The sequence below is a fragment of the Pongo abelii genome, chromosome 19, assembly GCF_028885655.2.
Source record: "Pongo abelii isolate AG06213 chromosome 19, NHGRI_mPonAbe1-v2.0_pri, whole genome shotgun sequence".
NCBI classification, from domain to species: domain Eukaryota; kingdom Metazoa; phylum Chordata; class Mammalia; order Primates; family Hominidae; genus Pongo; species Pongo abelii.
Genome location: NC_072004.2, coordinates 70,399,634 through 70,427,317, shown reverse-complemented (window position 1 = coordinate 70,427,317; position 27,684 = coordinate 70,399,634). Strand labels below are relative to the sequence as shown.

Below are 27,684 nucleotides of genomic sequence, written 5' to 3'. Positions count from 1 at the left end.
CCCCAACGCCCCTCCCAAGAGTCTGTTTCAGTAGAGAATGGCTAATTGGATTTTCTGATGCAAGTGTTCTCTGGATCTGAAAAACACTTCTTTAAAATTTAAATCAGACAAAGCATAGTGGCTCCTGCTTGTAATCCCAGCACTTTGAAAGACCAAGACGGGCGGATCACTTGAGGTCAGGAGTTCGAGACCAGCCTTGCCAACATAGTGAAACCCCATCTCTACTAAAAATTAAAAACAAAACAAAAAAAACAGTAAATAAAAAATTTAAAAAATGAATAAATAAATCCAATCACATCACTTTTTTTTTTTGAGACAGGGTCTTGCTCTGTTGCCCAGGCTGGAGTACAGTGATACAATCTTGATTCACTGCAACCTCCACCTCCCAGGCTCAAGCAATCCTCCCACCTCACCAATTAGTGGCCCCTGCTCACCAATTTGTCTTTATTTCTAATACCTATCCTGTCCCAACAATGCTCCAGTCACACCTAACTACTCCCAAGTTCCCAAACGTTCGCTATCTTCTCTATCTGGGCTTTTTCTCTTTTTAAAAAAATTTTGGGCCAGGCGCAGTAGCTCATGCATGTAATCCCAGCACTTTGGGAGGCCGAGGTGGGTGGATCACGACGTCAAGAGATGGAGACCATCCTGGCCAACATGGTGGAACCCCGTCTTTTTGTATTTTTAGTAAAAATACAAAAATTAGCTGAGCGTGGTGGTGTGCACCTGTAGTCCCAGCTACTCATGAGGCTGAGGCAGGAGAAATCACTTGAACCGGGGCGGGCGGAGGCTGCAGTGAGCCGAGATTGCACCACCGCACTCCAGCCTGGCAACGGAGTGAGACTCCGTCTTAAAAAACAAAACAAAAAAAAATGGGTGGCACGGTGGCTCATGCCTGTAATCCCAGCACCTTGGGAGGCCCAGGCGGGTAGGTCACCTGAGGTCAGCAGTTCGAGACCAGCTTGACCAACATGGTGAAACTCCATCTCTACTAAAAACACAAAAATTAGGCGGGCGTGGTGGCATGCACCTATAATCCCGGCTACTCGGGAGGCTGAGGCAGGAGAATCGCTTGAACTCAGGAGGCAGAGGTTGCAGTGAGCCGAGATTGAGCCGTTGCACTCCAGCCTGGGTAACAGAGCAACACTCCATCTCAAAAAAAAAAAAAAAAAAAAAAAATTTTAATTTTTTTTTTTTTTTGGCTGGGTATGGTGGCTCATGCTTGTAATCTCAGCACTTTGGGAGGTCAAGGCAGGACGACTGGTTGAACCCAGCAGTTGGAGGTTGTAGTGAGCTGTGATCCCACAACTGCACTCCAGCCTAGGTGACTAGGCAACAGAGTGAGACCCTGCCTCTTTTAAAAAAAAAAAAAAAAAAAAAAAAGAGGGCTGGGCACAGTGGCTCACACCTGTAATCCACCTGTAATCCCGGTACTTTGGGAAGCTGAGGCGGGCGGATCACCTGAGGTCACGAGTTCATGACCAGCCTGGCCAACATGGTAAAACCCCGTCTCTACTACAAATACAAAAATTAGCTGGGTGTGGTGGTGTGCACCTGTAATCCCAGCTACTTGGGAAGCTGAGACAGGAGAATCGCTTGAACCAGGGAGGCGGAGGTTGCAGTGGGCCAAAATCATGCCACTGCACTCTTGCCTGGGTTACAGAGCAAGACTCCATCTCAAGCAAAAAAAAAGAAAAAGAAAGTTTTAAATTTTTGTTGAGTACACAGTAGGTATATATTTATGCAGTACATGAGATTTTTTTTTTTTTTTAGACAGAGTTTTGCTCTTGTTGCCCGGGATGAAGTGCAATGGCACAATCTTGGCTCACTGCAACCTCCACCTCCTGGGTTCAAGTGATTCTCCTGCCTCAGCCTCCTGAGTCGCTGGGATTACAGGCGCCTGCCACCACGCCTAGCTAATTTTTCTTATTTTCAGTAGAGACTGAAAATGGGTTTTGCCATGTTGGCCAGGCTGGTCTCGAACTCCTGACCGCAGGTGATTCACCCGCCTCGGCCTCCCAAAGTGCTGGGATTACAGGTGTGAGCCACCAAGCCCGGCCCATGAGATATTTTTATATAGATATACAATGTGTAATAATCATGTAAGGGTAAATGGGGTATGGATCGCCTCAAGCATTTATCCTTTGTCACAAACAATTCAATCACATTCTTTTATTAATATATATAATTTTTTTTTGAGATGGAGTCTCACCCTGTCACCAGACTGGAGCGCAGTGGCATGATTTCGGCTCACTGCAACCTCCGCCTCCCGGATTCAAGCGATTCTCCTGCCTCAGCCTCCCGAGTAGCTGGGACTACAAGGGCATGCAACCACACCCGGCCAATTTTTGTATTTTTAGTAGAAATGAGATTTCACCATGTTGGCCAGGATGATCTCGATCTTTTGACCTTGTTATCCACCCACCTCAGCCTACCGAAGTGCTGGGATTACAGGCGTGAGCCACTGTGCCCAGCCAATAGTTATTTTTAAATGTACAATAAATAAGTTACTGGTTGACTGTAGGCACCATGTTGCAAATATGAAATTCTAGATCTTAGTCTTTCTTATTTTTTAAATTTTCTGAGACAAAAGTCTTGCTCTGTTGCCCAGGCTGGAGTACAGCGGTGTGATTATGGCTCACTGCCACCTCCACCTCCCAGGCTCAACGGATTCTCCTGCCTCAGCCACTTGAGTAGCTGGAATTACAGGCATGCGTGACCATGAGCTGCTAATTTTTGTATTTTTAGTAGAGATGGAGTTTTCTCATGTTGACCAGGCTGGTCTTAACCTCCTAGCCTCAAGTGACTGGCCCACCTTGGCCTCCCACAGTGCTGGGATTACAGGTGTGAGTCATCGCGCTGGGTTTAGATCTTATTCATTCTAATTACTATTTTTTTTTGGTACCCCTACGGGCTTTCTTTTATTTATTTATTTATTTTTTTGAGACAGAGTCTCACTCTATCACCCAGGTAGGAGTGCAGTGGCATGACTTCAGCTCACTGCCACCTCCATCTCCTGGGATCAAACGATTTTCATGTCTCAGCCTCCCAAGTAGCTGTGATTACAGGCATCCATCACCACACCCAGCTAATTTTTGTATTTTTTAGTAGAGATTTTTTTTTTTTTTTTTTTTTTTTGAGACGGAGTCTTGCTCTGTCGCCCAGGCTGGAGTGCAGTGGTGCAATCTCGGCTCACTGCAAGCTCCGCCTCCCGGGTTCATGCCATTTTCTTGCCTCAGCCTCCCGAGTAGCTGGGACTACAGGCGCCCGCCACCACGCCCGGCTAATTTTTTTTTTTTGTATTTTTAGTAGGGACGGGATTTCACCATGTTAGCCAGGATGGTTTCGATCTCCTGACCTTGTGATCCACCCGCCTCGGCCTCACGAAGTGCTGGGATTACAGGCGTGAGCCACCGCGCCCGGCCAGAGATGGGGTTTCACCATGTTGGCCAGGCTGGTCTCAAACTCCTGGCCTCAAGTGATCCGTCTGCCTCAGCCTTCCAAAGTGCTCGGATTACAGGCGTGAGCCACTGCTCCCGGCCCCTGTGGGCTTTCTTCACTGTTGTTCTCTCTGCCTAGAACACATTTTACCCAGCCAACTCTTTAATCTTTCCTGACTGCCCAAGATGGATTCAGTACCCAGCTGTAATACACTACTTAGCCCTATCCCAGTGCTATCCCCTATCAGCAAGTGGTACAATTGCTTGAATGTTTGTCTGACTTCCTTATTGAGTTGTGAGATCTCTAAAGATAGGAATTTTGTTATAGTGTTCACTATTCCATCCTCAAGGGCTTAACAGATTCTAAAATGTAATAACAGTTCTAAAAATGTATAGACAAAATCTTTGATCCACCATCCAATTCCCTCTATATATAATCCCATTACCAGAACTCAGGACTCCACTCAACAACCCAGGAAACAAACATTTATTCTGATGGCATCTCTAGTAGTTTATCCAAAAGACAGGAAACTTTCTCCTAAAAACAGTAAAATCCCCACCTATAAAATGATGGATGCTCTTGGCACAAAACATTCCGAATCCTACCCTTTCAAAGTCTTCAGATAGATTTGGAAAAAAATATCCAATTGGCTGGCTTCTCAACCTACACTGCATAAAACAAACTGTCAAACATCTTTCAGAGGACTTCAAGATGTCCTCACTCTCTTATTTAGAACCTCATATTCTTCGGACAGGAAGAGAAGCCAACTAACAGTATAACACCTGTGGCTTGAGACAGCATGCCCCAAGTTTTCCCTAGGTCTAAAGTGAACAAGACCTTCTGTAACACTTTTTCAGAAGTATAAATGAAGAATGCACAAGAGGATAAACACGGAGGTCATGGTACGTTTGCAACGAAGGTGTGTACACGTTTTTAAAATGCATTTCTTATCTATACCATAGGAAAAAACCTGTCATACTCACTTCCGAGTCTTCTGCACTTTCATAATCCGAGAGAACAGCTGAAATAAAACAGAAATATGTGGAAAAAAAGAAACCCAGAAACATTTTTTGGCTACTTATTATAGGTCAGACTAAGAGTCTCATTTAATTCTGACATCAACCTACAACGTGGATAAAATTATAGTCCCCACTTACAGAAGGAGAAACAAGCTCAGAGGGTAACTTGCTCAAGACTATACTGCTAAAACCTATGCTCTTAACCACTATGCTACAAAAAGCCACTCTGTGGCCCTAAATCCGTGACAGTGTGTGAGAATGTCGACTGTTGGAAATAGATGACCTGATTTTATGTTAAAAAAAAACTCTTGTCCTAATGGGGTAAAAGATGCTACTCACCATCACCTTCAATGCCATCTTCACTCTCCTGAAGGAAAGTAGAAGACATGTGTTAGTTCTGTGATTTCCAGAGGTGGGGAGCCCAATAAAGAAATGTGGGTGAAAAGCTGAAGACTCAGCACAAAATGGTTGGAGAGGGAGACAGAGATAGGTAAATCTTTAACAAGTAGTAGCCAAGGCAGGTCTGGTCTCCTTCCCTCCAGCCCCAATTTCTGAATAAAACATTCGCTTTCCATCCCCAGCGGCTCTACCATCCTCCCAGAAACCCCCAATCTTTCCTCTTTCCTTGGAACTCCGGATGCAAACTCGCATTGGGATAACTCCCCTTTTCTCTCAAAAACAAAAAAAAAGTCCCAGTATCTACTATCAACACACAGACACCTAGCATCACCTACACCCCGCCCCCGGCCGGCTCGCCGCCCGGTCTCCACCCCGCCCCGTCTGCGCGCACTCACACACTCCGACTCCTCAGCGCTCTTGGCGCCCCCGCTCTCCACCCGCCGCAGATGAAGGGCCCCGATTCGGCCTCCGCGCTGTGAAGGCAGAGAGCCGCTGCCGCCGCCTCCAGCGCTACCGCTGCAGCTCCCGCCTCCCCGCAACGGGGAGCCGCCGCTGTCGGAGCCCGAAGCACCAGATTCCTCGTCCTCGGTGTCTTGCGAAGCGCGCTGCCGCCGCCGGTCCGCCATCTTACGGAGAACGGCCACCACCGGCGAGGTACTTACGCACCGCGCCCGTCGCAGAGGCTGCTGGGAGGCTGGATAGCTAGTCCCGGCGTGCTACGCGTGCGGCGCTCTGCCATCCCGCTGTGTGTTGGGGCGGGGGGGGGGGGGGGCTGGGGGGGCTGGGGGTGGGGCCTAGGCCTGCGGCACGTTTGCGGCCGAACCGGATTACATCTATCGGTGATGTAAGGGGGCGTGGCGCGGCTTCTGACTTCCCTTGGGCAGGCCTAGGGCGAGGGGAATTGAGACTTCAGCAGCTTCCCGGGTTCCTGGCCCGGCCATCTTGGGCTTCCCGAGTGGAAGGCGTCAACCTGTCACAGCTTCACTGCAACACTGGGGCTGTTTCATGGTTTTCTGTTTCCATTTCTCGCTTCTACCTACGTTTGAAGCAGGTCAATTTACTGCATTCCTTTGCTTGGTAAAATCACGAAACAAGGTAAATCTTAAAAGCTGTAGTGCTGCGTCAGATTTGCTACACCAGCTTGGTTTAAGATAACGGGCGAAGGAGAAACCAGTTATCTGCAGTGAAGCCAGAGGACTTCTTGTTGCAGCGTTTTCTCTGTGTTCTCATTTCCTCTTCAGGTTTCTTCCCACCCCAGCCATCACCTGTCCCAAAGTGCAGGCTGGTATGATGCCAGTATTATCGGTTTTGTTTTGGCTTTTTTGAGGCAGGGTCTCACTCTGTTGCCCAGGGTGGAGTGCAGTGGCGCGGCTCACTGCAGCCTTGACCTCCCAGGCACAGGTGACCTCCTTGCCAGGCACACACTACCACACCCGGCTAATTTTTCTGTTTTTTGTAGAGATGGGGTCTCGCTCTTGCCCAGGCTTGTCTCCTGGCTGGGATCAAGCGATCCTTTCATCTCAGCCTCCCAAAGTGCTGGGACTACAGGCATGAGCTGCTGCCCTTGTCAGGATTTTAGAACCTATTTAAAAATAAATGGTCAGTAGAAACAGATGTTGATTCAAAATCCTGACATTATTTCCGTCTTAAGGTTTATGGAAATTCTTTCATTTTGGCAAGGCATTTGTCACCATTGAAAAGAATCAGTGTGTTTTCTTTGGATCATTATAAGGATATACAAAGTGCATGAGCTACGTTTTTAGTGCAGCTGCAGGAGTGCACGTTAATAATGTATGTATCAAACAAAGGCCGCTATGGCATAGAATTCTTTCCTGAGTAAAAATTTTTTTGTTTTGTTTTGTTTTGAGAGGGAGTCTCACTCTGTCGCCCAGGCTGGAGTGCAGTGGGGTGATCTCGGCCCACTGCAAGCTCCGCCTCCCGGGTTCACGCCATTCTCCTGCCTCAGCCTCCCGAGCAGCTGGGACTACCGGCGCCTGCCACCACGCCCGACTTTTTATATTTTTAGTAGACATGGGGTTTTACCGTGTTAGCCAGGATGGTCTCGATCTCCTGACCTCGTGATCCGCCCGCCTCGGCCTCCCAAAGTGCTGGGATTACAGGCGTGAGCCACCGCGCCCGGCCTTTCCTGAGTAAAATTTTTATAAATGACATGGTTAAGGATCCTGATGTTTATCAAATTTATGGATAACATGAAACTGGAAGTAATTATGAATGCCTTCAGAGATGAAAGGAAAATTCAAGGCCGGGCGCTGTGGCTCACGCCTGTAATCCCAGCACTTTGGGAGGCCGAGGAGGGCGGATCACGAGGTCAGGAGATCGAGACCATCCTGGCTAACACGGTGAAACCCCGTCTCTACTAAAAATAAAAAAACAAATAGCCAGGCGTGGTGGCGGGCGCCTGTAGTCCCAGCTACTCGGGAGGCTGAGGCAGAATGGCGTGAACCCGGGAGGCGGAGCTTGCAGTGAGCCGAAATCGCGCCACTGCACTCCAGCCTGGGAGACAAAGAGACTCTGTCTCAAAAAAAAAGAAAAAAAGAAAATTCAAACAATCTCAGCTAATTAGACAAATGGCGAAACGTGACAACTTATAAGTCCAGCTCCAAAAGCCAACTGCCTGAGTTCAAAATGGAGGATATATGATTTAATAAGTGTTAAAAAAAGACCTGGAGGATCTTATCGATCACAGGCTAAATTGGTGCAAATAAGGCTGCCAAGTTTAGTGTCTAAATAAGGAAAGCGATAGTCTGCCACTTTGTCTTTCAGTTGTTTAGTCTGGGTCCAATTTTTTTTTTTTTTTTTTTTTTTTTTTTGGGGACGGAGTCTCGCACTGTCGCCCAGGCTGGAGTGCAGTGGTGCGATCTGGGCTCACTGCAACCTCCGCTTTTCAGGTTCAAGCGATTCTCCTGCCTCAGCCTCCTGTGTAGCTGGGATTACAGGCGCACACCACCACGCCCAGCTAATTTTTATATTTTTAGTAGAGACGGAGTTTCACCATGTTGGTCAGGCTGCTCTTGAACTCCTGACCTCGTGATCCACCCGCCTTGGCCTCCCAAAGTGCTGGGATTACAGGCTTGAGCCACCGCGCCTGGCCTGGGTCCAATTTTTAAATGGAGATGGGTAAATTGTTCACTCATCCAGAGGGAACTGAAAAATAAGAATATTTTCTTTCAAGGAGCAATTGTAAGATCTCTGAATGTTTAGCATGAAGAGAAGACTTGGGATAGCCACAGCATCTTTTAGTGAGCGCGATCTTTGTAGTGAGCATCTTTGTAGTGAGCGCGATCTCCGCTCACTACAAGCTCCGCCCCCCGTGTTCATGCCATTCTCCTGCCTCAGCCTCCCGAGTAGCTGGGACTACCGGCGCCCGCCACCACGCCTGGCTAATTTTTTTTTATTTTTAGTAGAGACTGGGTTTCACCGTGTTGGCCAGGATGGTCTCGATCTCCTGACCTCGTGATCCGCCCGCCTCGGCCTCCCAAAGTGCTAGGATTACAGGCGTGAGCCACAGCGCCGGGCCTGGAGCCCACAACAATCTTTAACTAGGGACTATGAAGAAAAGGAGGGATTGGTCTTTCTTTCATCATCCTAGAAGGCAAAGCAAAACCCAATGAGTTTAAGTTACAAGAAGCTAGATTTTTGTCAACAAGCAAGAATTTTCACTTAGGGGGAAAAATGTATGTAGAAAAAGTGTTGAAGCAGAACCTGGAATTCGCTTGTCTGGAATGTTATCAAGGGTAAATCACATATCAGGGTCACACTAGATGACCTCTAAGGTCTTTCCAACTATAAGATTTTGTTAACTTAGACACCAGGGACCAAGTATCCTATAATCTCGTTTCTAAAATTGCTAATTATACTTTTTTTTTTTTGGAGTTGGAGTCTCCCTCTATCACCCAGGCTGGAGTGCAATGGCATGATCTCGGCTCACTGCAACCTCCGCCTCCTGGGTTCAAGCAATTCTCCTGCCTCAGCCTCCCGAGTAGCTGGGATTACAGGTGCCTGTCACCAAGCCTGGCTAATTTATTGTATTTTTAGTAGAGACAGGGTTTCACCGTGTTGGCCAGGCTGGTTTTGAACTTCTGACCTCAGGTGATCTACCCGCCTCAGTCTCCCAAAGTGCTGGGATTACAAATGTTAAGCCACCACGCCCGACCCTTTTTTTTGTGGGGGTGGTGGGATGGAGTCTCGCTGTCACCCAGGCTGAAGTGCAGTAGCTTGATCTTGGCTTATTGCAACTTCCACTTCCCAGGTTCAAGAGATTTTCCTGCCTCAGCCTCCCAAGTAACTGGGATAATAGGTGCAGGCCACCACACCTGGATAATTTTTGTATTTTTAGTAGATGGGGTTTTACCATGTTTTACTCTGTTGGCCAGGCTGGTCTTGAACCTCTGACCACAAGTGATCTGCCCACCTCAGCCACCAAAGTGCTGGGATCACAGGTGTGAGCCACTGTGCCCAGCCAAGTTGCTGATTATACTTAAGGAAGCACACTGGACAAAGAAGGATGAAACATACATTCTACTTACACACAAATGGAAGTGAGTACCTTATATAAAGGGGAAAATAATGTGTTATTCTTTTTTATTGTGAAAATGGATTTCTTTTTCCAATGTGTCAAATATACAAGCAGAATTGTTTGTTTGCCAATAAATATAATAAATTGAAGCAGAAGTTCAAAAATTAACAGCCACAATAGTTTATTTACAATTGAACTCTTTATAAGATATTTACAAGACAACCAATTTTACACATCAGAAATGGTATCAAAAGTTATGAATTACAACACAGACAACAATATGAAATGGGCATAAAACAAAGCTGAAGTAGACAGACAAGCAATTTTTTTTAATTTATTAACACTAGCTTAAACCTTGTTAAAGAAAAACAAACAACTATGTTTTAGGAGAACTGCAGGGCCTTAAGTTGAAGATTGAATTCACAGTGTTGTATCCCATGTAGGGAAAAATAAGACTAATTTTCCCCCCACACTCTAACACACTGTAATTTTGCACTTGGAACTTTGCTAATCTACTGTCCAACCTCCTTCTCAAAAAGTCAAATCAAAGGAGAATTAACCTAGAAGAGGGGACAACAAAATAAGAGGTCCTCAGAGAGAGGGAGAACCAAGGAAACAGAATCTACTTAAGTCTGGCCAGATAGCACCTCGTGGATTCTTCTCAGTCTACTTCAAGTCAGAAACTGGGGAGTCCCCTGGGTAGGGCACAAACATAATGGTTACATTTGCTAACTCATACCCAAAATTAGGAATCTGACACATGCTGAAATCAAGAAGAAACTGAGAGGGATCAAAGAACAAAGTCAAGAGACACTGATTGGGTCTTTTTTCTTTTTGGACACGTTATGAAGAAATATAACATAGGTAAGAGTAAGAAAACTGAACAGCCTGCCACGTTAAAATGATGGATAACAAAGAAAATCTGGCCCAGTTTTTCTAGAAATCTCCTTCTCCTTAAGGTGTGAGATGAGAGCCCCTAGTGGAATTAAGTCCTATTTCTCTCTACATCCTTGCTGCAATGAAGTTTACAGCAGGTTCCCTTATAGAGAGCCCACTCTCCTAAGCAGATGGAGTTACAAATGAAAACCCATAGCCACACACACACACACACACACACACACAAAAGGAGAAATAAGAGCAGCAAGATCATCCAAGAATACTACATGTGCTGCCAGAATAATTCCTTTAAAAGTCAAATCCAGGAAGCACAGATCAACATCTCACAAAAAGCTTTAGCAGTGGGAGGCCCCTGAGGAACTTTTCTTCTCTTCCCACAATGGTGTCCCATTCTCTCTTCGTGCTCCACTGATGGGCCAGCCACACACCCTACATACCTTGGCTTCTCCTCTAAAAGTGCTAATAATCTGGGGACATATTCTCTTTAAGGATAAAAGCCCCTACCTTCTAGGAGATTAGACCCCTACTTGTTTTCACACAATAGTCCTGAAGACTAAAGAAAGGCAATTCCTATATATTTGAGACCAGAGGTCTTGGCTCTATTTTCCTTTCAGATAGTTAATAGGGATCTTACACTGAGACCAAAGTGGCCTGGGAGTGCTATCCTGATTTTTAACAAAACAGGGGAGGGGAGAGGACCAAGATGGTACACATACAAATTATTTTTACAAAGTGAATGGAGAAGCTCATTAGGTACATCTGTTTGTTTCAAGATGTAGACATTTGCCAGCCAAAGGAAGCACCTATTTCCACACTCTCCCCCTACCCTCCCTAAGTCTCTATCCCACCACCAAGAGCTCTGCTAAAAGGATGAAGCCCAATGAAGGAATACTTAAGAAGTGATGTGATACAAGGACATTTATACAGGTTTTGGCATGCCATCCCAAATGCTAACTGCTTTTGTTTACAGCTGTAACTTGTTTTGAAATTAACCATACCCACTTTTTTTCCCAAAGATTTTGTTTTTTGAGGGGTAAAGAAATTCAGTTACCCATTAACTGAAAAAATAATCACAGCCAAACATCCCTTCCCACATGACTGTATCACAGAATAGTTTCAAGAGAACAACTATCTTTTCAGACAGTTATCTACCAACTCTCCGATGTCTTTTCTACTCTGTGAAGATGGCTTGCTTCATCGCTTCACCTGTCATTCCTCTTCTGGTCCTAAAGCTCATGGTGAGGTTGGTTGTTTTATTTTAGGGTTAAAAATCACTATACTCACTATAAGAAGGAGGGGGTGTACCAGGGTAAGAAGCGTGCCATGCAGGCACAGCTCTAAAGGAAGGGGTTGCTTCATCTTCCACATGTCTAATGAAGAGAGCCCTTTTACCCCTTTAACATAGGCAAATGTATAGAAACAGACCCCTGAAACTTCTGAATCTGCCATCCTATAGCTTTAGCTTGAGAGCTCATTTCCCAAAAAAGGGAAAAGAAATCCCAATCACCCTCCATAACTCACAATTAGCCGAATGAAAGAGTTTTTGTGAAATCAGAGTGATGAAAACAAAGTCAAGGGAGTATGAAAGGGTATTATCAGCGAGTGATAACATATGTGAGGACAAAGGTCACATATACAGGTCTCTGCCACTCTCGGGAATGGCATGCTACAACTATCTGAAGACAGGGTTCTTGCCAGCACAGCTATTTCCTACACGTCCGGTGAGGTGTTTGCTTCTTCTGGATCTCCAATCTGCATCGGCTACGCTCATCCAACCAGGGTAGCTCAAAATTCCTGGCAAAAAAGGATGAAGAAATCAACTTTCAAGACTAGAAGGGATTCAGTGTGGACATGATAGCAACTACAAAAAAGTCACTATGTCCCTTACCACTCCTATCCCTGACTAGTTTGTAGTGTCTTTCCTGCCTCAAAGCCAGAGCAACTGTGTACCACTGAAGTGATGGAATCATCTATTTCTAACTCAAAAAGCAATCCTTCTAATTATTGGCTTGGGACTCTTATTACAAAAGCTAGTTGCCCAGGTAGCCTCATTTCTGTCAAAGACCCATGGCTTTCCCTAAGCCACCTGGTTCCACCTCATATCTAGGCTTCCATGAAGTCTGAAAGGGATGTGCAAGTTACCTGGAAGGGGAGAAAAAAATGTATACTTACTGTGGAGTTAATTTTGGTAATGGTCGTCCAAATGCTACAACAGGCAAGAAGGGGGTAATCATCAAACTTTCAACTATGGGAGAAAGTCAAATGGGAGCATATTAGTAATACAGATGGGAAATGTCTAGAAGCTATATCTGCTCCAAAATATACTTCATTCATTCAGAGCAAGTTGTACCCTGGAGCCTTGCACCCTCCTCCTTCTTTGAAAAACCTACTCTTTTAGATGGACACAACTTACCATCATCTGGCTCAGGGAAAAATGAGGTAACCTCAGGCTCAGATTCCTGAATTCCTTTCTTTTTATACATTCTGAGCTGCAGTCGCTGTAAAATTCTTTGTTCCCTGATCCTCTGAATATCCCATCTGGGAAAAACAAACCAAACAAAACAAACAAACCCAACATTACTGTTTACCCAAAACCTGCTCTATAAAAGCAACTCACACAATCCAGATGCTAGGAAGACCCTTGCTGACTCCTCTAGACAGGGTAAAGAGAAATGACTGCCTGGTTAAGGGAGAGCTGTTTAGGTCTACCGTCTAGATCATGTGTTGGTGTTCCACAGAAAGTAGAATTGAGGAAGGTCATACACAAAAAGAGGCCAAACATGTTTACCTACAACAACTACCATTTCCAACTAAGACATTCAACCAACTGGGAAGCCAGTAATGTAAGAGTGTTAAGCACTCCAAGATTCTCCACAGCATGAAAAAGGGAGGTCAGGTTCCCTGATCCTCTGTCCTAGGTCCTAGGGCTCAGTTGTTTCCAGGATGGACATCTCTGGCCTCACCTTTTCCTTCTCTTCTCATCCAGCTCCAGTTTTGCATGCCGCTTCGAAAACACACTGTCGTCCAGGTTCTGTGTAAAGAAAAGCAGCTGATAAGCTATTTATCACCATATATTAGTTACACACGTATACTAACTAATTTCCAGCTTCCAGGAATGTAAAATCTTTCACCTTCCGGTTCTACCTGAGTCTGTGGGTTCCATGGACACTATGGGAACCTCCTGGTAACAGAATGAACAAAACACATGCTCCTTTCCCCATCCACATCCTTTTAGAATCTCCAAATTTCAAAATCATTTCCATAACTTTCCAAGGTAAACATCACATGAAACTAAAACCGCCTCCATACTTTGTAAGAGTCTGACTTTAAAATAATCAAAACTTTAAGAGTCAAATGAGCTTGGAATATATAATTTTATGGCTGAGGCTTACATGCCTTTTTTTGTTTGTTTGTTTGTTTTTGATGGGAGTCTCACTCCGTCACCCAGGCTGGAGTGCAGTGGCGCGATCTTGGCTCACTGCAACCTCTGCCTCCTGGGTTCAAGCAATTCTCCCTGTCTCAGCCTCCCGAGTAGCTGGGATTACAGGCGTGCGCCACCACGCCCGGCTAATTTTTGTATTGTTAGTGGAGATGGGGTTTCACCACATTGGCCAGGATGATCTCTAACTCCTGACCCTCAGGTGATCCACCTGTCTCAGCCTCCCAAAGTGCTGGGATTATAGGCGTGAGCCACCACACCCAGCCCTAACTTTTCTACTTAGCATAAAATCTACCTTTGTTTTGAACATTACCTAGCTATTTATTTTTTAATAAATCACTTAACTACTCTAGACCTGTTTTTTTATCTATAAAATGAAGGAGCTGGACTAGATAATTTCTCAAGTTTCTGTCTGGCCTTAAAATTATTTAATTCATCCATAGTACTATGACATTTTCCAGTTATACCCTCACGGTCTATTTAATCTCTTACTGTCTTCAATTGAGTGCTCTTGGTTACCTACCTCCAAAAGGTCTGAAGGATTTGGGTCCCTTAGAGGCTCTACTGAGTGGTCCCTCCAAGAAGGAACTGAAAAAAAAGAGAGAGAAAAAGAAAGGGAGGAGGGGTGGAACCACCCTTAAATCCAAAGTTGCACAACTATTCACTAGGATAAGAGGTCTCTCCCCAGAAGAGACAAAGTTACCAAGTGATAGGAATCCATTCTATGGCCTCCCTGAAGCCATATTCAGTGTCCTTGCTATGGTATAAAAGAACCTAAAATGCCATTGCAGTCTGCCAAACTCAGGATCACAAAAACCCTAAACCAATACCTGACAATTCATATAATGATGCTATAGCAGTTCCTGAAAAACAACTGAAATTTATTGTCATTTTGAAGTCTATAGTAGTGTAATCAATCATACACCAAGAAATCTCACTCTCCCACATCCAGTGGATGGGGAATGCAGCTCCCAACCATCCACCATCCCACCAACCCCCACCCCAGGCCCAGCCAGCACAATTCCTATTCTACTCACCAGCCAAGACTGAAGTTTCTCCTGCAACACTTGATGGCATCAGACACCCTAAATAATGCAGGAAAGAAGAATAATCTCAGTGTAAAAAGAAAAAAAGCCCATACCCCAAATGGAGGAAAGGATCATCACTGAAGTTCTCACTAGGAAGCCATTTTGTTTTTTGAGTTGTTCTTTTGAGAATTTCTCTCTGGGGGAGGGGAAGAGGGAACAACAGACAAAAGAAAAGAAAATAAGCCCACCACTTTTTTTTTTTACACTGAGACGACTTCTTTTCTTCATTATTTAGGGTGGTTTCCCTGCAACAGTTGATGGCCAAGGATATCAAACCTTAAACTCAGAACATGGCAGGTGAGTAAAAGTTGACCCTATTTTTCAAATAAAAGATCAGTGTTCTCAAAACTTACATATGTAGTCTTCTTAAACAGCTCCCTCCTCCCTCCAAACAAACTACCTTGCTGGTCCAGCCTGAACAACATACACAAAGACTTTGGCTCCCCTAGAACAAGCCATTGAGCCTTCCTCTTGAGATAGGGGCATCAGGAATAAGGATTCACATGTTTATTCACACCTCAGGCTCCTCAAGGGGCTGGGATCTCCCCAATCAGACTCCTTTGTTTCACTATGCCCACAATCTCAGAGGTGTTTGAAATTGTCTGTACTAGGGAAGACAGGATTTTCAAAAATAGCCAGTCACACAGAACAGCTCTGGACCAAGCCATTACCCAATCCCGGATGGGAAGTTGCTTCACGTTTCTCTTAAGTTGTTACGCAGCATTGCCATGGCAGCAAAAGAGGTTAACCATTAAGGAAGAACCTGTTCAACTGACTGAACCAACAAAAATCTGAACCTAGATCAGGATCCTGATCTATCTCATGTACTCAAGTGTGAGGCCTAATAGAGGTTAGATCATTAAGACGACTAATCTAGCTTTCCCACTTAATTTTGTCACCAGAACAGCCAAACAAAGCCTGGAGAATGCTCTTGTCTCACTGGAATGGATTTCTATCCCCATCCTGCTAGGCAAGACACAGTGGTAGAAACTTGGGACTGCGGCTCTATCCTAGAAGGCCTCCCCAACCATTACCCCAGAGTAACCGCAGTGACTGACATAGACTAATATTACACGATTGAAGGCACATTCCAGTTACTGGTTGATGTAGAAGATAGGGGAGCATCTCTGTGTGGAAGCCATAAAGAAAAAAAAAAGGGAATGAAGACCAAGGTCCCACACCCCACACCCTCCCCAAGCAGCTCAGATATCCCAAGATAGTCCTTATTGTTTGAAAAATAGTTTGTAGACCATTTTATTTAAATATATGAACAACCAATGGGCTACTGCAATCCAAGTAAACTCTTCACATTTTAGAACCTTTGTGAAGTATAGTAAGATAAAGTAAGACTGTTGGTCTTTGGCAGATTCCTCCTGCCCCCCAGACAGGGACATAGATATACAGATAAATGTTTATATAGTTAAAGAGCGGAGGCCCAGGTGAAAATTCCCCACCCCAAGCTGGCTCCCCAACCCAAAAATTACCATTGGCCCCTGAGAACACCCAAAGACCACCCTCCCAGATTTCACACAATATCAATTGCAGGAACAGTCGTGCATGGCAAAGTATAGTTCTATGCATTTCACAGCACAGAAAACCCTTCTTTCAGAGGGCATGCAAGTTGCCGGAGATTACACCCCCAAGTCTGGTGCTCTTGTGATGAGCAACTTACTGGCAAACACATCTCCCAGTGTTGTAAGCAGGCAAATACATTGAGCACATTTTGCTGTAATTCCATCTATTTGCAATGCCTGCACAGTGTCTGTCTCTGGCTGTTAACTTACTCATTCTTGACAGAACTCTGCTTTATTGATTGCACTTTTTTAAAAATGCCAAAGGCATTTTCACACTTGTTAGCTTGACCGCCACCACTAGGGTATAAGAGCAAGTGTTCTCTATGCCTTACTTGCTACAGTCTCCTCCTTCTTTGGAGAGGATTCCCGTAATGGTAACGGTGATGGGGGAGGCTGGTGCCAACGACACAAATACATTTCTGTGGTGGAAAGGTACGGCAAATCTTCTATCTCACTTGAGAAGGCTTTCTCCTTGGGATGGGTGCTGGGTCCCTTTTGGGGAGTGGAGAGTCTTGGTGGGGTGTCCACTGAAGACCGGGGCTTTTCTGGGGTTTCTTGGCTCCTCAATTCACGTTTACAAACAGTTTCAGATAAGGAACCACAGGGTTCCTCTTTAATAGGAGAGTGCTTAGGAGTTTTTGTTTTGACTTTTGAAAATTCAGGAGCCAGCTTTTTAACAGGAGTCTTTCTTTCTGTACTTCCAAATGGGGATTTCCTATTAGATAGGGAAGAAAACATTATAAAATTTATTGACACTTGAATAAAATCTAATTTGAACACATCCTGGAGCAAAAGAATAAGCTGGTTCTTTTGCCCCAAAATGACAAGTATTCAGGTACCTAAATGTCTGGTGCTCATTTAGCAGTCATGAGCAGGAACAGCCCAGGCTTAGCAGTATATAAAATAGGCCCATAGTAAATGTTTTTTTTGTTTTGTTTTGTTTTGTTTTTGAGACACAGTCTTGCTCTGTCACCCAGGCTGGAGTGCAGTGGCATGATCTCGGCTCACTGCAATCTCTGCCTCCCGGGTTCAAGCAATTCTCCTATCTCAGCCTCCTGAGTAACTGGGATTACAGGCATACACCACCATGCCTGGTTAATTTTTTTTGTATTTTTAGTAAAGGCAGGGTTTCACCATATTGGTCAGGCTGGTCTCAAATACCTGACCTCAGGTGATCCATCCACCTAGGCCTCCCAAAGTGCTGGGATTACCGGCATGAGCCACTGCACCTGGCCAGTAAATATTGAACAAGGAGTTTCCATGCTTAAGAATATTCAAGGTCCACCAGGTGCAGTGGCTCACGCCTGTAATCCCAGCACTTTGGAAGGCCAATGCAGGCAGATCACTTGAGGTCAGGAGTTCGAGACCAGCCTGATCAATATGGTGAAACCCCGTCCCTACTAAAAAAAAAAAATACAAAAATTAGTCAGGCGTGATGGCACATGCCTGTAATCCTAGCTACTTGAGAGGCCAAGGCAGGAGAATCGCTTGACCCTGGGAGGCAGAGGTTGCAGTGAGCTGAGATCACACCACTGCACTCCAGCCTGGGCGACAGAGTGAGACTCCGTCTCAAAAAAAAAAAAAAAAAAAAAAAAAAAAGAATATTCAAGGTCCTTTAGCCAACGTTAGGTACCACTACAACCCACATTAGGTGTATCTATTTCTTGTAACCCAGAGATCAGTCTCTTTCCTTTTCCCCCCAACCCTGTACCACATTAATTGTAACCTCTATTTCCTTTTTCTTACTGTCTGCTGGCATTCTCTAGCCTCTTTCTTCTTCCCTTCTTCCCCTACCACATCCCAAGAAAGTCATCTCCCTTCCTCTTTACCAACTTAAATTTTAATACTTTTTTGGAGTCTCACTCTGTCACCCAGGGTGGAATGCAGTGGCGCGATCTCCGCTTACTGCAACCTCCACCTCCTGGGTTCAAGCAATTCTCCTGCCTCAGCCTCCTGAGTAGCTGGGACTACAGGTGTGTGCCACCACACCCGGCTAATTTTTCTATTTTTAGTAGAGACAAGGTTTCACCGTGTTAGCCAGGATGGTCTTGATCTCCTGACCTCGTGATCCACCCGCCTCAGCCTCCCAAAGTGCTGGGATTACAGGCGTGAGCCACCGCACCCGGCTATACTTCTTTTGCAAGACTGATTTCTACTTAAAGTTTCACAATTCTAACCCAGAATCATTTTTAATATCCCTGAATCTTACAAAACTTAGTTTAATGTCTGTAATCCCAGCACTTCGGGAGGCCGAGGTGGGAGGATCACTTGAGCCCAGGAGTTCGAGATCAGCCTGGGAAACAAAGTGAGAACCTGTCTCTACAAAAACTAAAAAAAGTTAGCCAAGCATGGTGGTGAGTGCCTATGGTCCTAGCTACATGGGAAGCTGAAGTAGGAGGTGGAATGAGCCCAAGAGGTGGAAGATGAAGTGAGCCATGTTGGCGACACTTGCACCCCAGCCTGGGTGACAGAGAGAGACCCTATCTCAAACAAACAAAAAACCTTAGTTTATATCAGGTGTTGTACATCTACGGATTTTACTGCATTTGAATTCTGAGTTTTCAAAATGTATGCCCATCCTTACATTTGGGCTAATTTCTTTAAGTCCAAGGACAGTTCCATTTTACCTTTTTTTTTTTTTTTTTTGAGACAGGGTATCACTCCGTCACCCAGGCTGGAGTGCAGTGGTGCAGTAACAGCTCACTGTAGCCTCAACCTCCTGAGTAGCTGGGACTACAGGTGCATACCTCCAGGCCCGGCTAATTTTTGGATTTTTTGTAAAAATGAGGTCTCACTATGTTGCCCAGGCTGGTCTCAAACTCCTGGGCGCAAGCGATCCCTCCTTCCCCACTTTCCATACGTTCCATACTCCTTCCTCCCCACCTTGCCCTCTCAAAGGGATTACAAGCATGAGCCACCACGCCTGGCCTGTATTTTACTTTTCTATGTCTACCAGTGCACAACACAATGAAGGAATTTAACACTTCCTAACTTGAACTGCTATAGTTTTAAGAAACTCAGCTGTCACACTTGTTGCCCATTCTCTTTATGATGTAAGCTGCATTCAATAATTATTATTGTGACCAAAATACTCCTAAACAGACTTTCACAGTCTGCATAAGAATGTTTCAAGATAGCTTCTCAGCATAGAAGACTTCTTTTTTTTTTTTGATGGAGTCTCGCTCTGTTGCCAGGCTGGAGTGCAGTGGAGCAATCTCGGCTCACTGCAACCTCTGCCTCCCGGGTTCAAGTGATTCTCCTGCCTCAGCCTCCCGAGTAGCTGGGACTACAGGCACCTGCCACCACGCCCGGCTAATTTTTTGTATTTTTAGTAGAGATGGGGTTTCACCATGTTGGCCAGGATGGTCTCTATCTCTTGACCTTGTGATCCACCCGCCTTGGCCTCCCAAAGTGCTGGGATTACAGGTGTGAGCCACCACACCCGGCCCTCCGCATAGAAGACTTCTAAAGCAAGTTATGATTGCTATAAAACCAATTCATAAATCCCAATCTCCTACTCTCAATCACTGGTAACAAGGGTCCTCATCAAACAAAGTTATCAGCACACCTTTTATGTCCCTTTCCACTCCGCCCACATGAGAAAGGCTTGGGAGGCAGAGTCTGGGATGTCTCGGAAAGCTCCGGCTGGCACTCCAGTTTAATTTTCTCAGATAGCTCTGTTTCCTCTCTCTCTTCAGTTTCATAGCCCTGAAACAGCTTGTGCCTTTCTTTCTCGTTATCCTTCTTTACCAGCTGCATCCGCCTTTCCATACGTTCAATCCGAGCAAGGAGCTAAAAGAGAGAGTAGCAAAATGCAGACTTAACACATAAAAAATTAAACACACAGATACTTAGCCCCATTTAGGAATCAGTATAGTCTTCTGCCTCTTTCTATGGACCACATCAACTCAACTTTTTAAATAAGCAGACATTAATCTGAACAGTTTTCCTTAAACAAAATAGAGAAGACAAGGTATACTGTTAAATTTTAAGGGCTAACCTAGATGGGAAGAGGCATGGGGGAATTTGTAGTTCATTCTTCTGTAGGGAGATCCTCTCCACTGGGAGGGGCCATAACATGCCTTTTAATGGCATGGTCTCTGCTACTGCTACCTGTGTGGCTCCAAGTTGGTTTGGGAGTTTCCAGAATTAATTGTATATATTTTTGTTTGTTTGTTTTTGTTTTTGTTTTGAGACGGAGTTTTGCTCTTGTTGCCCAGGCTGGATTGCAATGGCTCACTGCAACCTCCGCCTCCCTGCCTCAGCCTCCCGAGTAGCTGGTATTTCAGGCGCCCGCCACCACACCAGGTAATTTTTGTATTTGTAGTAGAGACAGGGTTTCACCATGTTGGCCAGGATGGTCTCTATCTCTTGACCTCGTGATCCACCTGCCTAGGCCTCCCAAAGTGCTAGGATTACAGGCGTGAGCCACCGCACCCAGCCTACATGATCTTTTAAGAGGCCCTAAGAGTCTCCAAATTCTATACTCTCTACTTCTACTCCAAAACTCTATAAACAACAGCAAAGTGCAAACAGTACATTGAGAAGGAATTAAGAGCTCATACAGTGCCACCAGGAATGGCAGTGTTATTTGAAAGGGGTATGTGTGGGAGGGGGTACTTTTAAAACAATGAACATTTCATTTAGAAAATAGAAATCAGTACCCATAAATTCCAACAATCATGACATAAACACATTGCTTTGTATTTGAGGTAACACAAAAAATTATACCTATTTATCTAAATATTTATTAAAATCAAAGTTCATTTAGTTTTAGTTAAAAGGAAGGACTAAAAAACTAAACAGAAAATGGAACTCTATTCATATTGAAAACTTTGTGTTTAGTTTTGAGAAAAGGTGTTGTGCTACTAATACTCTATTACAATAATTTTATCTGGGTTAGACAGTGATGTTAATGCTGCCTTCATTACGTTCATTGCATAGATTTCAGACAAGGCCAAACAACAACTGGAATAAGTGAAACAAGCTTAAGCAATATTAAGATTGCAATACACAACAGAAGCAGTGAGTACCAAGTTCAGACTGACACTCTATCCTTAACTCACCCCACTTTTCCTGACTAGGAAAGCCTGCAAAGGGGCCATTACCTCAGGAACTGAGCAGAAACCTCCACAATCAGCAGAGAACCCCCCTATCAGCCATACTCTCATTTCATCTCCTTGTATATGTTTTGATTCACAGCCCTTAACCACCGTTTGTGGGTGACATTTCCTTGATTTTTTCTCCTTCACTGGTCCTTCTCTTCCCACTCCCCCCATACAAGGATATGATGTGTTGTAATTACGGTACCATCACACCCCTAGACTGCAGTACAGTCTGAGCAGTGCCACCTCCATGTTGAGTAACTTCCACAAATCAACACCATGAGATATTTTAATGAGACCTGCCCCAGCTCCCAATCCACCTTGCAGAATGCATTCTCCAATAAAACAGCCACCCGATGCGATTCATTTGGAAAGCAAACAAAATGAATAGCCGCCTGCTCCCTTGCTCAGCTCTTAGCGCACACGACGCCAGAGAGAAAGAGGAGAGAGGGAGAGATGAGGACGGCGGGGAGGGAGGGAGAGAGAGAGACAGACAGAGAGAGAGAGAAAGGGAAAGAGAGAGGGAGGGAGGAAGAGGGAGGGAGAGAGGGAGAGAGAGACTGCTGCAGCCTGAACACAACAATTGTAGAAACCATGTTTATTTTTAGGCAGCTGTAAGGTATGCTAGCACAGTAATACCCCCAAACCCCAGCTTCCCTCATATCTGAAGGAATATGTTTTAACGCAGAGATGCCCTTAACTACTGCTGCAGTAAAAACAAGCCTGTGTCGTCCAAGCTCCTCAGAAGTAAAGAAATAATAAACGACTTTCCTACTCCCTAAGATTCTAAAATAAGGATGGAGAGGTCTATTTAATACATTTAATAAGCTTACTTTCCCCTGATGCCCTAAAATCTTCCAACTTCAAACACCATGCTTATAAAAGGGACCTGGTCAGTGGGTCATGTATTAGAACTCAGGTTCCTATTAAAAGCTGTCTGAAATCAAAGGCAGTGATTCTCTTAATATCATTGAAGAAAACTAAAATAGGATTCCATGTAAATCACCTCTACCCCGGTGCCCACTAAAAGGCCTACTGCCCTCCTATCTAAAGATGCTGCAGCAGTGGTGGAAGCAACAGCTGCTTGCTACAGCCCTCTCCTCCACCGTGCATTTCTAACGCAATAGCTCTTTAATTTAACCCTTCCATAAGGCCACAACACCTACACCCCACCCTTTCATTTTTAACCCCTCACAGATCACGTCTTTTCCCACTAAACGTCTTTCCCACACGTCTGGGGCTGTCATTTTAAATTAACCCTTTGGCACCTGAAACCCCTCCCCCTCCCCCTGGGAGGTTGCCCTTTAACCCTTCCTTCCAACCCAACGTGTCTGTGAGCCTGGCTCCCAGAGACCCAGCGCCTAAGATACTCCTTTGCCGGTGGCCAACCTCCTTTACCCCTAACCCGGGGGTGCCTTAACCTCCTACAGCCCCCTTCCTCCGAGCATGCGCACAACTGGCTCCTCGGGCCGAATGCAGATTAACCCGTCCCGTACCGTGTCTCTCTCTGACTTCAGCTCCTCGATCTCCTTTTCCTTGGCCTGCAGCTGCTGCTGCTGCTGTTCGATGAGGTCCAATTGCAGCAGAAGGATCTGTTTGAGGCAGGCGGCCTGACTGGAGGCTCCCGAGCCGCCACCACCCCCGAGAGGGCTCTTCCTCATACTCTTCCATCTGCCCTCGCTGGCCGCCAGGGTCCCGGCGGTGGTGGTGGGCGCGAGGGGTGGCGGCCCGGGCAGAGGTAGTGGTGGGGGTCCCGCCGGGTCCGAGGCGGTGGCAGCGGGGGAGGCCGCCCCACCCTTGTCCCCAGCCCAGGGCGTAGGCTCTTTGGCCGCCGCCACGAGAGAGCCCGTCTGAATGGGCAGCACCGCCTGATACTTGGGCCGGGGGCTGCAGCCGGCTCCGGCTGCGGCGGGCTCCCCCCCAATGCCGGCTTGCTTGGTGGCCGGGGGCGGACAGGGCAAGGGCACCGAACCGCCCCAGCTCTCTTCCTGCTGCCCGGGGGCCGCCCCGGCCGGGAGTAACAAGCCCCGGCCCTTGCCGCCGCAGCCGGCTGGGGAAGGCGCGGGGCTCCCGCCCTGGGAGGAGGCCAGCGGGGGCCCCGGCTCCTTGAGCTTACGGTGCCGGGGGAGGAAGTGGGCTTCGGCCGCCCCAGGCTCGTCCTCGGGCCCGCCCAGCGCTGCAGCCCGCTCGTAGTCCAGTCGCTGCTCAGGGTTGCCGCCGGCAGGGGCCGCGGCCGCCTTGAACACCGCGGATCTCATGGTCATAGTGGTCCGGAGCAGCGCCGGGCACCGAGGCGGAGGAGGGGGGTGGGGAAGAGGCGAGGTGCGGGGGGTCGAGGACGGAGGGGGGGAGGGGAGTTTGGCGGGCTCGCCTCAGCAGCGCGGCAGCAGGCCTCCGCTAGCGCGGCTCCTCCGGGGCCCGGGCGCCATCCCGCCGGCGTGCGGAGACGTGGAGGCCGCGGCTGAGGCCCGCCGCCGGCCCATGGGGGCCTCGCCGCCGCCTCTGCTGCCGCCGCCGCCGCCTTCGCCTCAGAGGCAGGAGCTCGCACCCAGCCGCCCCCGAGCTCATCCCCGGAGCTCGCTTCGGCCCCCCCTGGCCCGGCCGGGCCCGCCTCGTCTCCCCACCCCGCACCCCCCCTTCCCCGCCCCGGCCCCCCGCCCCGGAGCTCGCCTCAGCCGCCCCGAGCCTCCATTTCCCCCCCCTCCTCCTCAGGAGGGGGTGGAGGGCTGGGTCCGCCCAAAGCCCTCCTACTCCGGGAGAGGGGGTCTGTCGCCTCTCCCGGGGGTCTCCGCGGCTCGGGGTCCCCCTCCCCCACAGTCACCCCCGGCGCCTCAGCGTTTCCCTTTAAAAAAACGGAGCCGCTCGTAGCCGCCACCGCCGCAGCCGCCGCCGACCGGAGGACGCATGCGCGGGGAGGGGAGCGGGCGGGAGTGCACCGGGAGCCGAGAGGAGGGAGGCGGGCCGCGCTATTGTGAAAGGGGCCGCCGCCGCCTCGAGGGGGGCAGGGAGGGGACCGCGGGGGCCGGGGGCCGGCGAGGGGAGGCCGGGGCTGAGGGGCGAGGACCGAGGAGCGCGCGGAGGAGCGGGGTGAAGGTGGGCTGCCGAGGGAGGGGCGAGCCGGGGGAGGGTCAGGAGGGGGAAGAAGGGCGAGGGCGGCTGCGGGGAGAAGGGGAAAGCGGAGGCTCCCCGGGAAAAAGAAGCGCGAGAGAATGCAGTTGAGAGGAAGGAAGGATGGTACAGGCGGCCTATGTGTGGCCTACGTGGGAGCGCCCGGAGCGCTCCACGTCCCCGGCCTGCGCCAGGCGGCCCCTTCCCCGGGCACCTTGGCAACGCGCCTGGTCCAAGCCGGAGGGGCCCCGCGGCCCCGCACGCCTCCTGGACCAGTCAGGATCCAGGCTCCTCTTTGAGCCCGCGGGTGTTTCATGGGGGTAGAAGTCTAACCCCTCCACCCCCTCTCCTCCCCAGCAGTCCCACGCGGGTATGGGAGAGAATGAAGTTCTTTGTCTCTAAGGGATTCAAACCAGAAACGGAGGGATCTCTGGTTCCCAGAGGGAGGAAAATCCATGATGTCTGCTGCCCAGGGAGCTATTGCCACCGCCTCTTTGGGATGAAGTATTGCCAGCTACCAACAGTTCCTTCCCAACGGCCATCTTCCAGCCTTCTTAAACGACTTCTAGCATCTTCAGGAGGCTCCTGAAGGACTGAAGCAAAGGAAATCTCTGAAGGGATTTAGTCCTTGAAAGGGAGTAGGGATACTTAGGGTGTTCTGTGTTAAGCGCTTCTTCCTATCTCTCCAGCTTCATGTATGTGTGTCTTTATGTTCAAGCAATTGAGCCAACAAGTCCTCAGAATTCCTTGTGAAAAAAAACTTTTTTTTTTTTTTGAGACGGATTCTCACTCTGTCGCCCAGGCTGGAGTGCAATGGTGCAATCTCAGCTCACTGCAACCTCTGCCTCCCGAGTTCAAGCGATTCTCCTGCCTCAGCCTCCGGAGTAGCTGGGATTACAGTCACGCGCCACCACGCCCAGCTAATTTTGTATTTTTAGTAGAGACAGGGTTTCTCCTTGGTCAGGCTGGTCTGGAACTCCCGACTTCAGGTGATCCGCCCGCCTCGGCCTCCCAAAGTGGTGGGATTACAGGTGTGAGCCACCGTGCCCAGCCCTGAAATAGTCTTAATTGCTTGTTTTTCTTTTCTGTCTAAGATGTGCTTTTTAAAATATCTATGGAGATGGAGAAGACTGACATTCTCTGGCCTGATGTGAAAACCTCTCATTAAAACTGTGTCTGTGCTTTGTGGGCTGAAAGCATGAAACACTGGAAATTTTAAACAAATGGGTGTGAATGTGTTAAGAAGCCAAGAGAGTCCAGCCCTCTTTCACCAGACTGTATGGCCTCAGATCAGCAAGGGAAGTATTAAGCTTAGGGACACCAAGTAATGGAGTGAAAAGGGATGAGAGGGCACATAGAATGTGGTGATCTCTTTCCATGTCAAGGCTTGTGTGTTTGTGGCACTGGGGTCTCGCTGTGTCCCCAAGGCTAGAGTATAGTGGCACAATTATGGTTCACTGCAGCCTCAACCTCCTGGGCTCAAGTGATCCTCCCACCTCAGTCTCCTAAGTAGCTGGGACAACAGGCTTGGGCTGCCACACCTGGCTAACTTTTTATTTTTTTGTAGAGACGGGGTCTCCTTTGTTGCCCAGGCTGGTATTGAACTTGCTCAAGCAATCCTCCCACCTGGGCCTCCCAAAGTGCTGGGATTACAGGAGTGAGCCACTGTGCCCAGCCTTCAGTGTCAAGACTTTCTGCACCATCTCTACGCTGACAGCTCCGTAATTTATATTTCTTTCTGGACTCATCCCCTAACTCCAGAATCATATATCCAACTGTCTAGTATACATACCCAGTTGGATGTCTAATAGGTATTTTTTCTTTTTTTTTTTTGAGATGGAGTCTTGCTCTGTCGCCCAGGCTGGAGTGCTGGAGTGCAGTGGCACGATCTCGGCTCACTGCAAGCTCCTCCTCCTGGGTTCACACCATTCTGCCTCAGCCTCCCGAGTAGCTGGGACTACAGGCACCTGCCACTACGCCCGGCTAATTTTTTGTATTTTTTAGTAGAGACGGTGTTTCACTGTGTTAGCCAGGATGGTCTCATCTCCTGACCTCGTGATCCGCCCGCCTCGGCCTCCCAGAGTGCTGGGATTACAGGCGTGAGTCACTGCACCCGGCCTAGGTATTTCAAACTTACATCTAAAAATCAAGCTCCCAAATTCCTCCCACCCAAATACCACTTCTACAGTCTTCCTCTTTTTTTTTTTTTTTTTTTTTTTTTTTGAGATGGAGTCTTGCTCTGTTGCCTAGGCTGGAGTGCAGTGGCGCAATCTCAGCCCACTGCAACCTCTCCACCTCCCAGGTTCAAGTGATTCTCCTGCCTCAGCCTCCAGCGTAGCTGGGATTACAGGCATGCACCACCATGCCCAGCTAATTTTTGTATTTTTAGTAGAGACGGGGTTTCACCATGTTGGTCAGGCTGGTCGCAAACTCCTGACCTCACGATCCGCTCACCTCAGCCTCCCAAAGCTGGGATTACAGGCGTAAGCCACCGCGCCCAGCCTAGTCTTCCTCTCTTTGTCACCCCATATCTGATTAGCAAATCCTATTGCATTTCAAAATGTATGTCCAAGGCTGGACGTCGTGGCTCGCACCTGTTATCCCAGCACTTTGGGAGGCCGAGGCGGGCGGATCACAAGGTCAGGAGATCGAGACCATCCTGGCTAACATGGCAAAATCCTTTCTCTACTGAAAATACAAAAAATTAGCCAGGCGTGGTGGCGGGAGCTTGTAGTCCCAGCTACTCGGGAGGCTGAGGCAGGAGAATGGCGTGAACCCAGGAGGCGGAGCTTGCAGTGAGCCGAGATCGCGCCACTGCACTCCAGCCTGGCGTCAGAGTGAGACTCCGTTTCAAAAAAAAAAAATTTAGCTGGGTGTGGTGGCGGGTGCCTGTAGTCCCAGCTACTCGGGAGGCTGAGGCAGGAGAATGGCGTGAACCCGGGAAGCAGAGTAGTGAGCCGAGATCCCGCCACTGCCCTCCAGCCTGGGTGACAGAGGGAGACTCCATCTCAAAAAAAATATATATATATATACGTATATATACATACATATATATGTATATATACGTGTGTGTATAT

At 47.5% G+C, this 27,684-nt stretch overlaps 2 protein-coding genes and 1 long non-coding RNA gene across 7 annotated transcripts in view; 1 reads left to right on the top strand and 2 right to left on the bottom strand.

The window, feature by feature from the left end:
• CASC3 (CASC3 exon junction complex subunit) overlaps window positions 1–5,601 on the bottom strand; it is a 31,992-nt gene extending 26,391 nt beyond the window's left edge. For 2 of the 3 annotated variants that reach the window (XM_024234377.3, XM_054546325.2), the window contains exons 1-3: window positions 5,255–5,601; window positions 4,800–4,827; window positions 4,425–4,462 (exon numbers count right to left, since the gene is read on the bottom strand). In XM_024234377.3, the coding sequence (XP_024090145.3) occupies window positions 4,425–4,462; window positions 4,800–4,827; window positions 5,255–5,485 (297 nt within the window). In that variant the 5' untranslated portion in view covers window positions 5,486–5,601. The remainder of the gene's footprint in view (window positions 1–4,424; window positions 4,463–4,799; window positions 4,828–5,254) is intronic. The other variant, XM_054546326.2, reaches the window with a different exon arrangement.
• A 3,959-nt stretch (window positions 5,602–9,560) lies between these two features.
• Window positions 9,561–24,406, bottom strand: MSL1 (MSL complex subunit 1). 2 transcript variants are annotated; one of them, XM_002827609.6, is made up of 9 exons: window positions 22,996–24,406; window positions 19,963–20,186; window positions 16,727–17,109; window positions 14,770–14,817; window positions 14,256–14,320; window positions 13,257–13,324; window positions 12,707–12,831; window positions 12,466–12,538; window positions 9,561–12,087 (listed from the first exon to the last, which is right to left on the bottom strand). In XM_002827609.6, the coding sequence occupies exons 1-9, from the start codon at window positions 23,761–23,763 to the stop codon at window positions 11,997–11,999; spliced, it is 1,845 nt and encodes a 614-aa protein (XP_002827655.1). In that variant the 5' UTR covers window positions 23,764–24,406; the 3' UTR covers window positions 9,561–11,996. The 2 variants fall into 2 exon arrangements, with proteins under 2 accessions (XP_002827655.1, XP_024090144.1); XM_024234376.3 differs by lacking the exon at window positions 14,770–14,817.
• Window positions 24,407–24,523: 117 nt separating this feature from the next.
• LOC129054928 (uncharacterized) lies at window positions 24,524–25,811 on the top strand. Of its 2 annotated transcripts, none has more exons than XR_008519552.2 (2): window positions 24,524–24,592; window positions 24,965–25,811. It is a non-coding gene; the product is annotated as an uncharacterized LOC129054928 (long non-coding RNA). The 2 variants fall into 2 exon arrangements; XR_008519553.2 differs by having other exon boundaries at window positions 24,540–24,592; window positions 24,968–25,811.
• Window positions 25,812–27,684: the final 1,873 nt, after the last annotated feature.

Coding starts and splice junctions, on each gene's coding strand:
- MSL1 (XM_002827609.6), bottom strand. CDS start 23,763: ATGACCATGAGATCCGCGGTGTTCAAGGCGGCCGCGGCCCCTGCCGGC. Junction 12,832..13,256: donor GATGAGAAGAGAAGGAAAAG/GTGAGGCCAGAG, acceptor TGTTTTTCCCAG/ATGGGATATTCAGAGGATCA. Junction 12,088..12,465: donor TTACCAAAATTAACTCCACA/GTAAGTATACAT, acceptor CTTTTTTGCCAG/GAATTTTGAGCTACCCTGGT.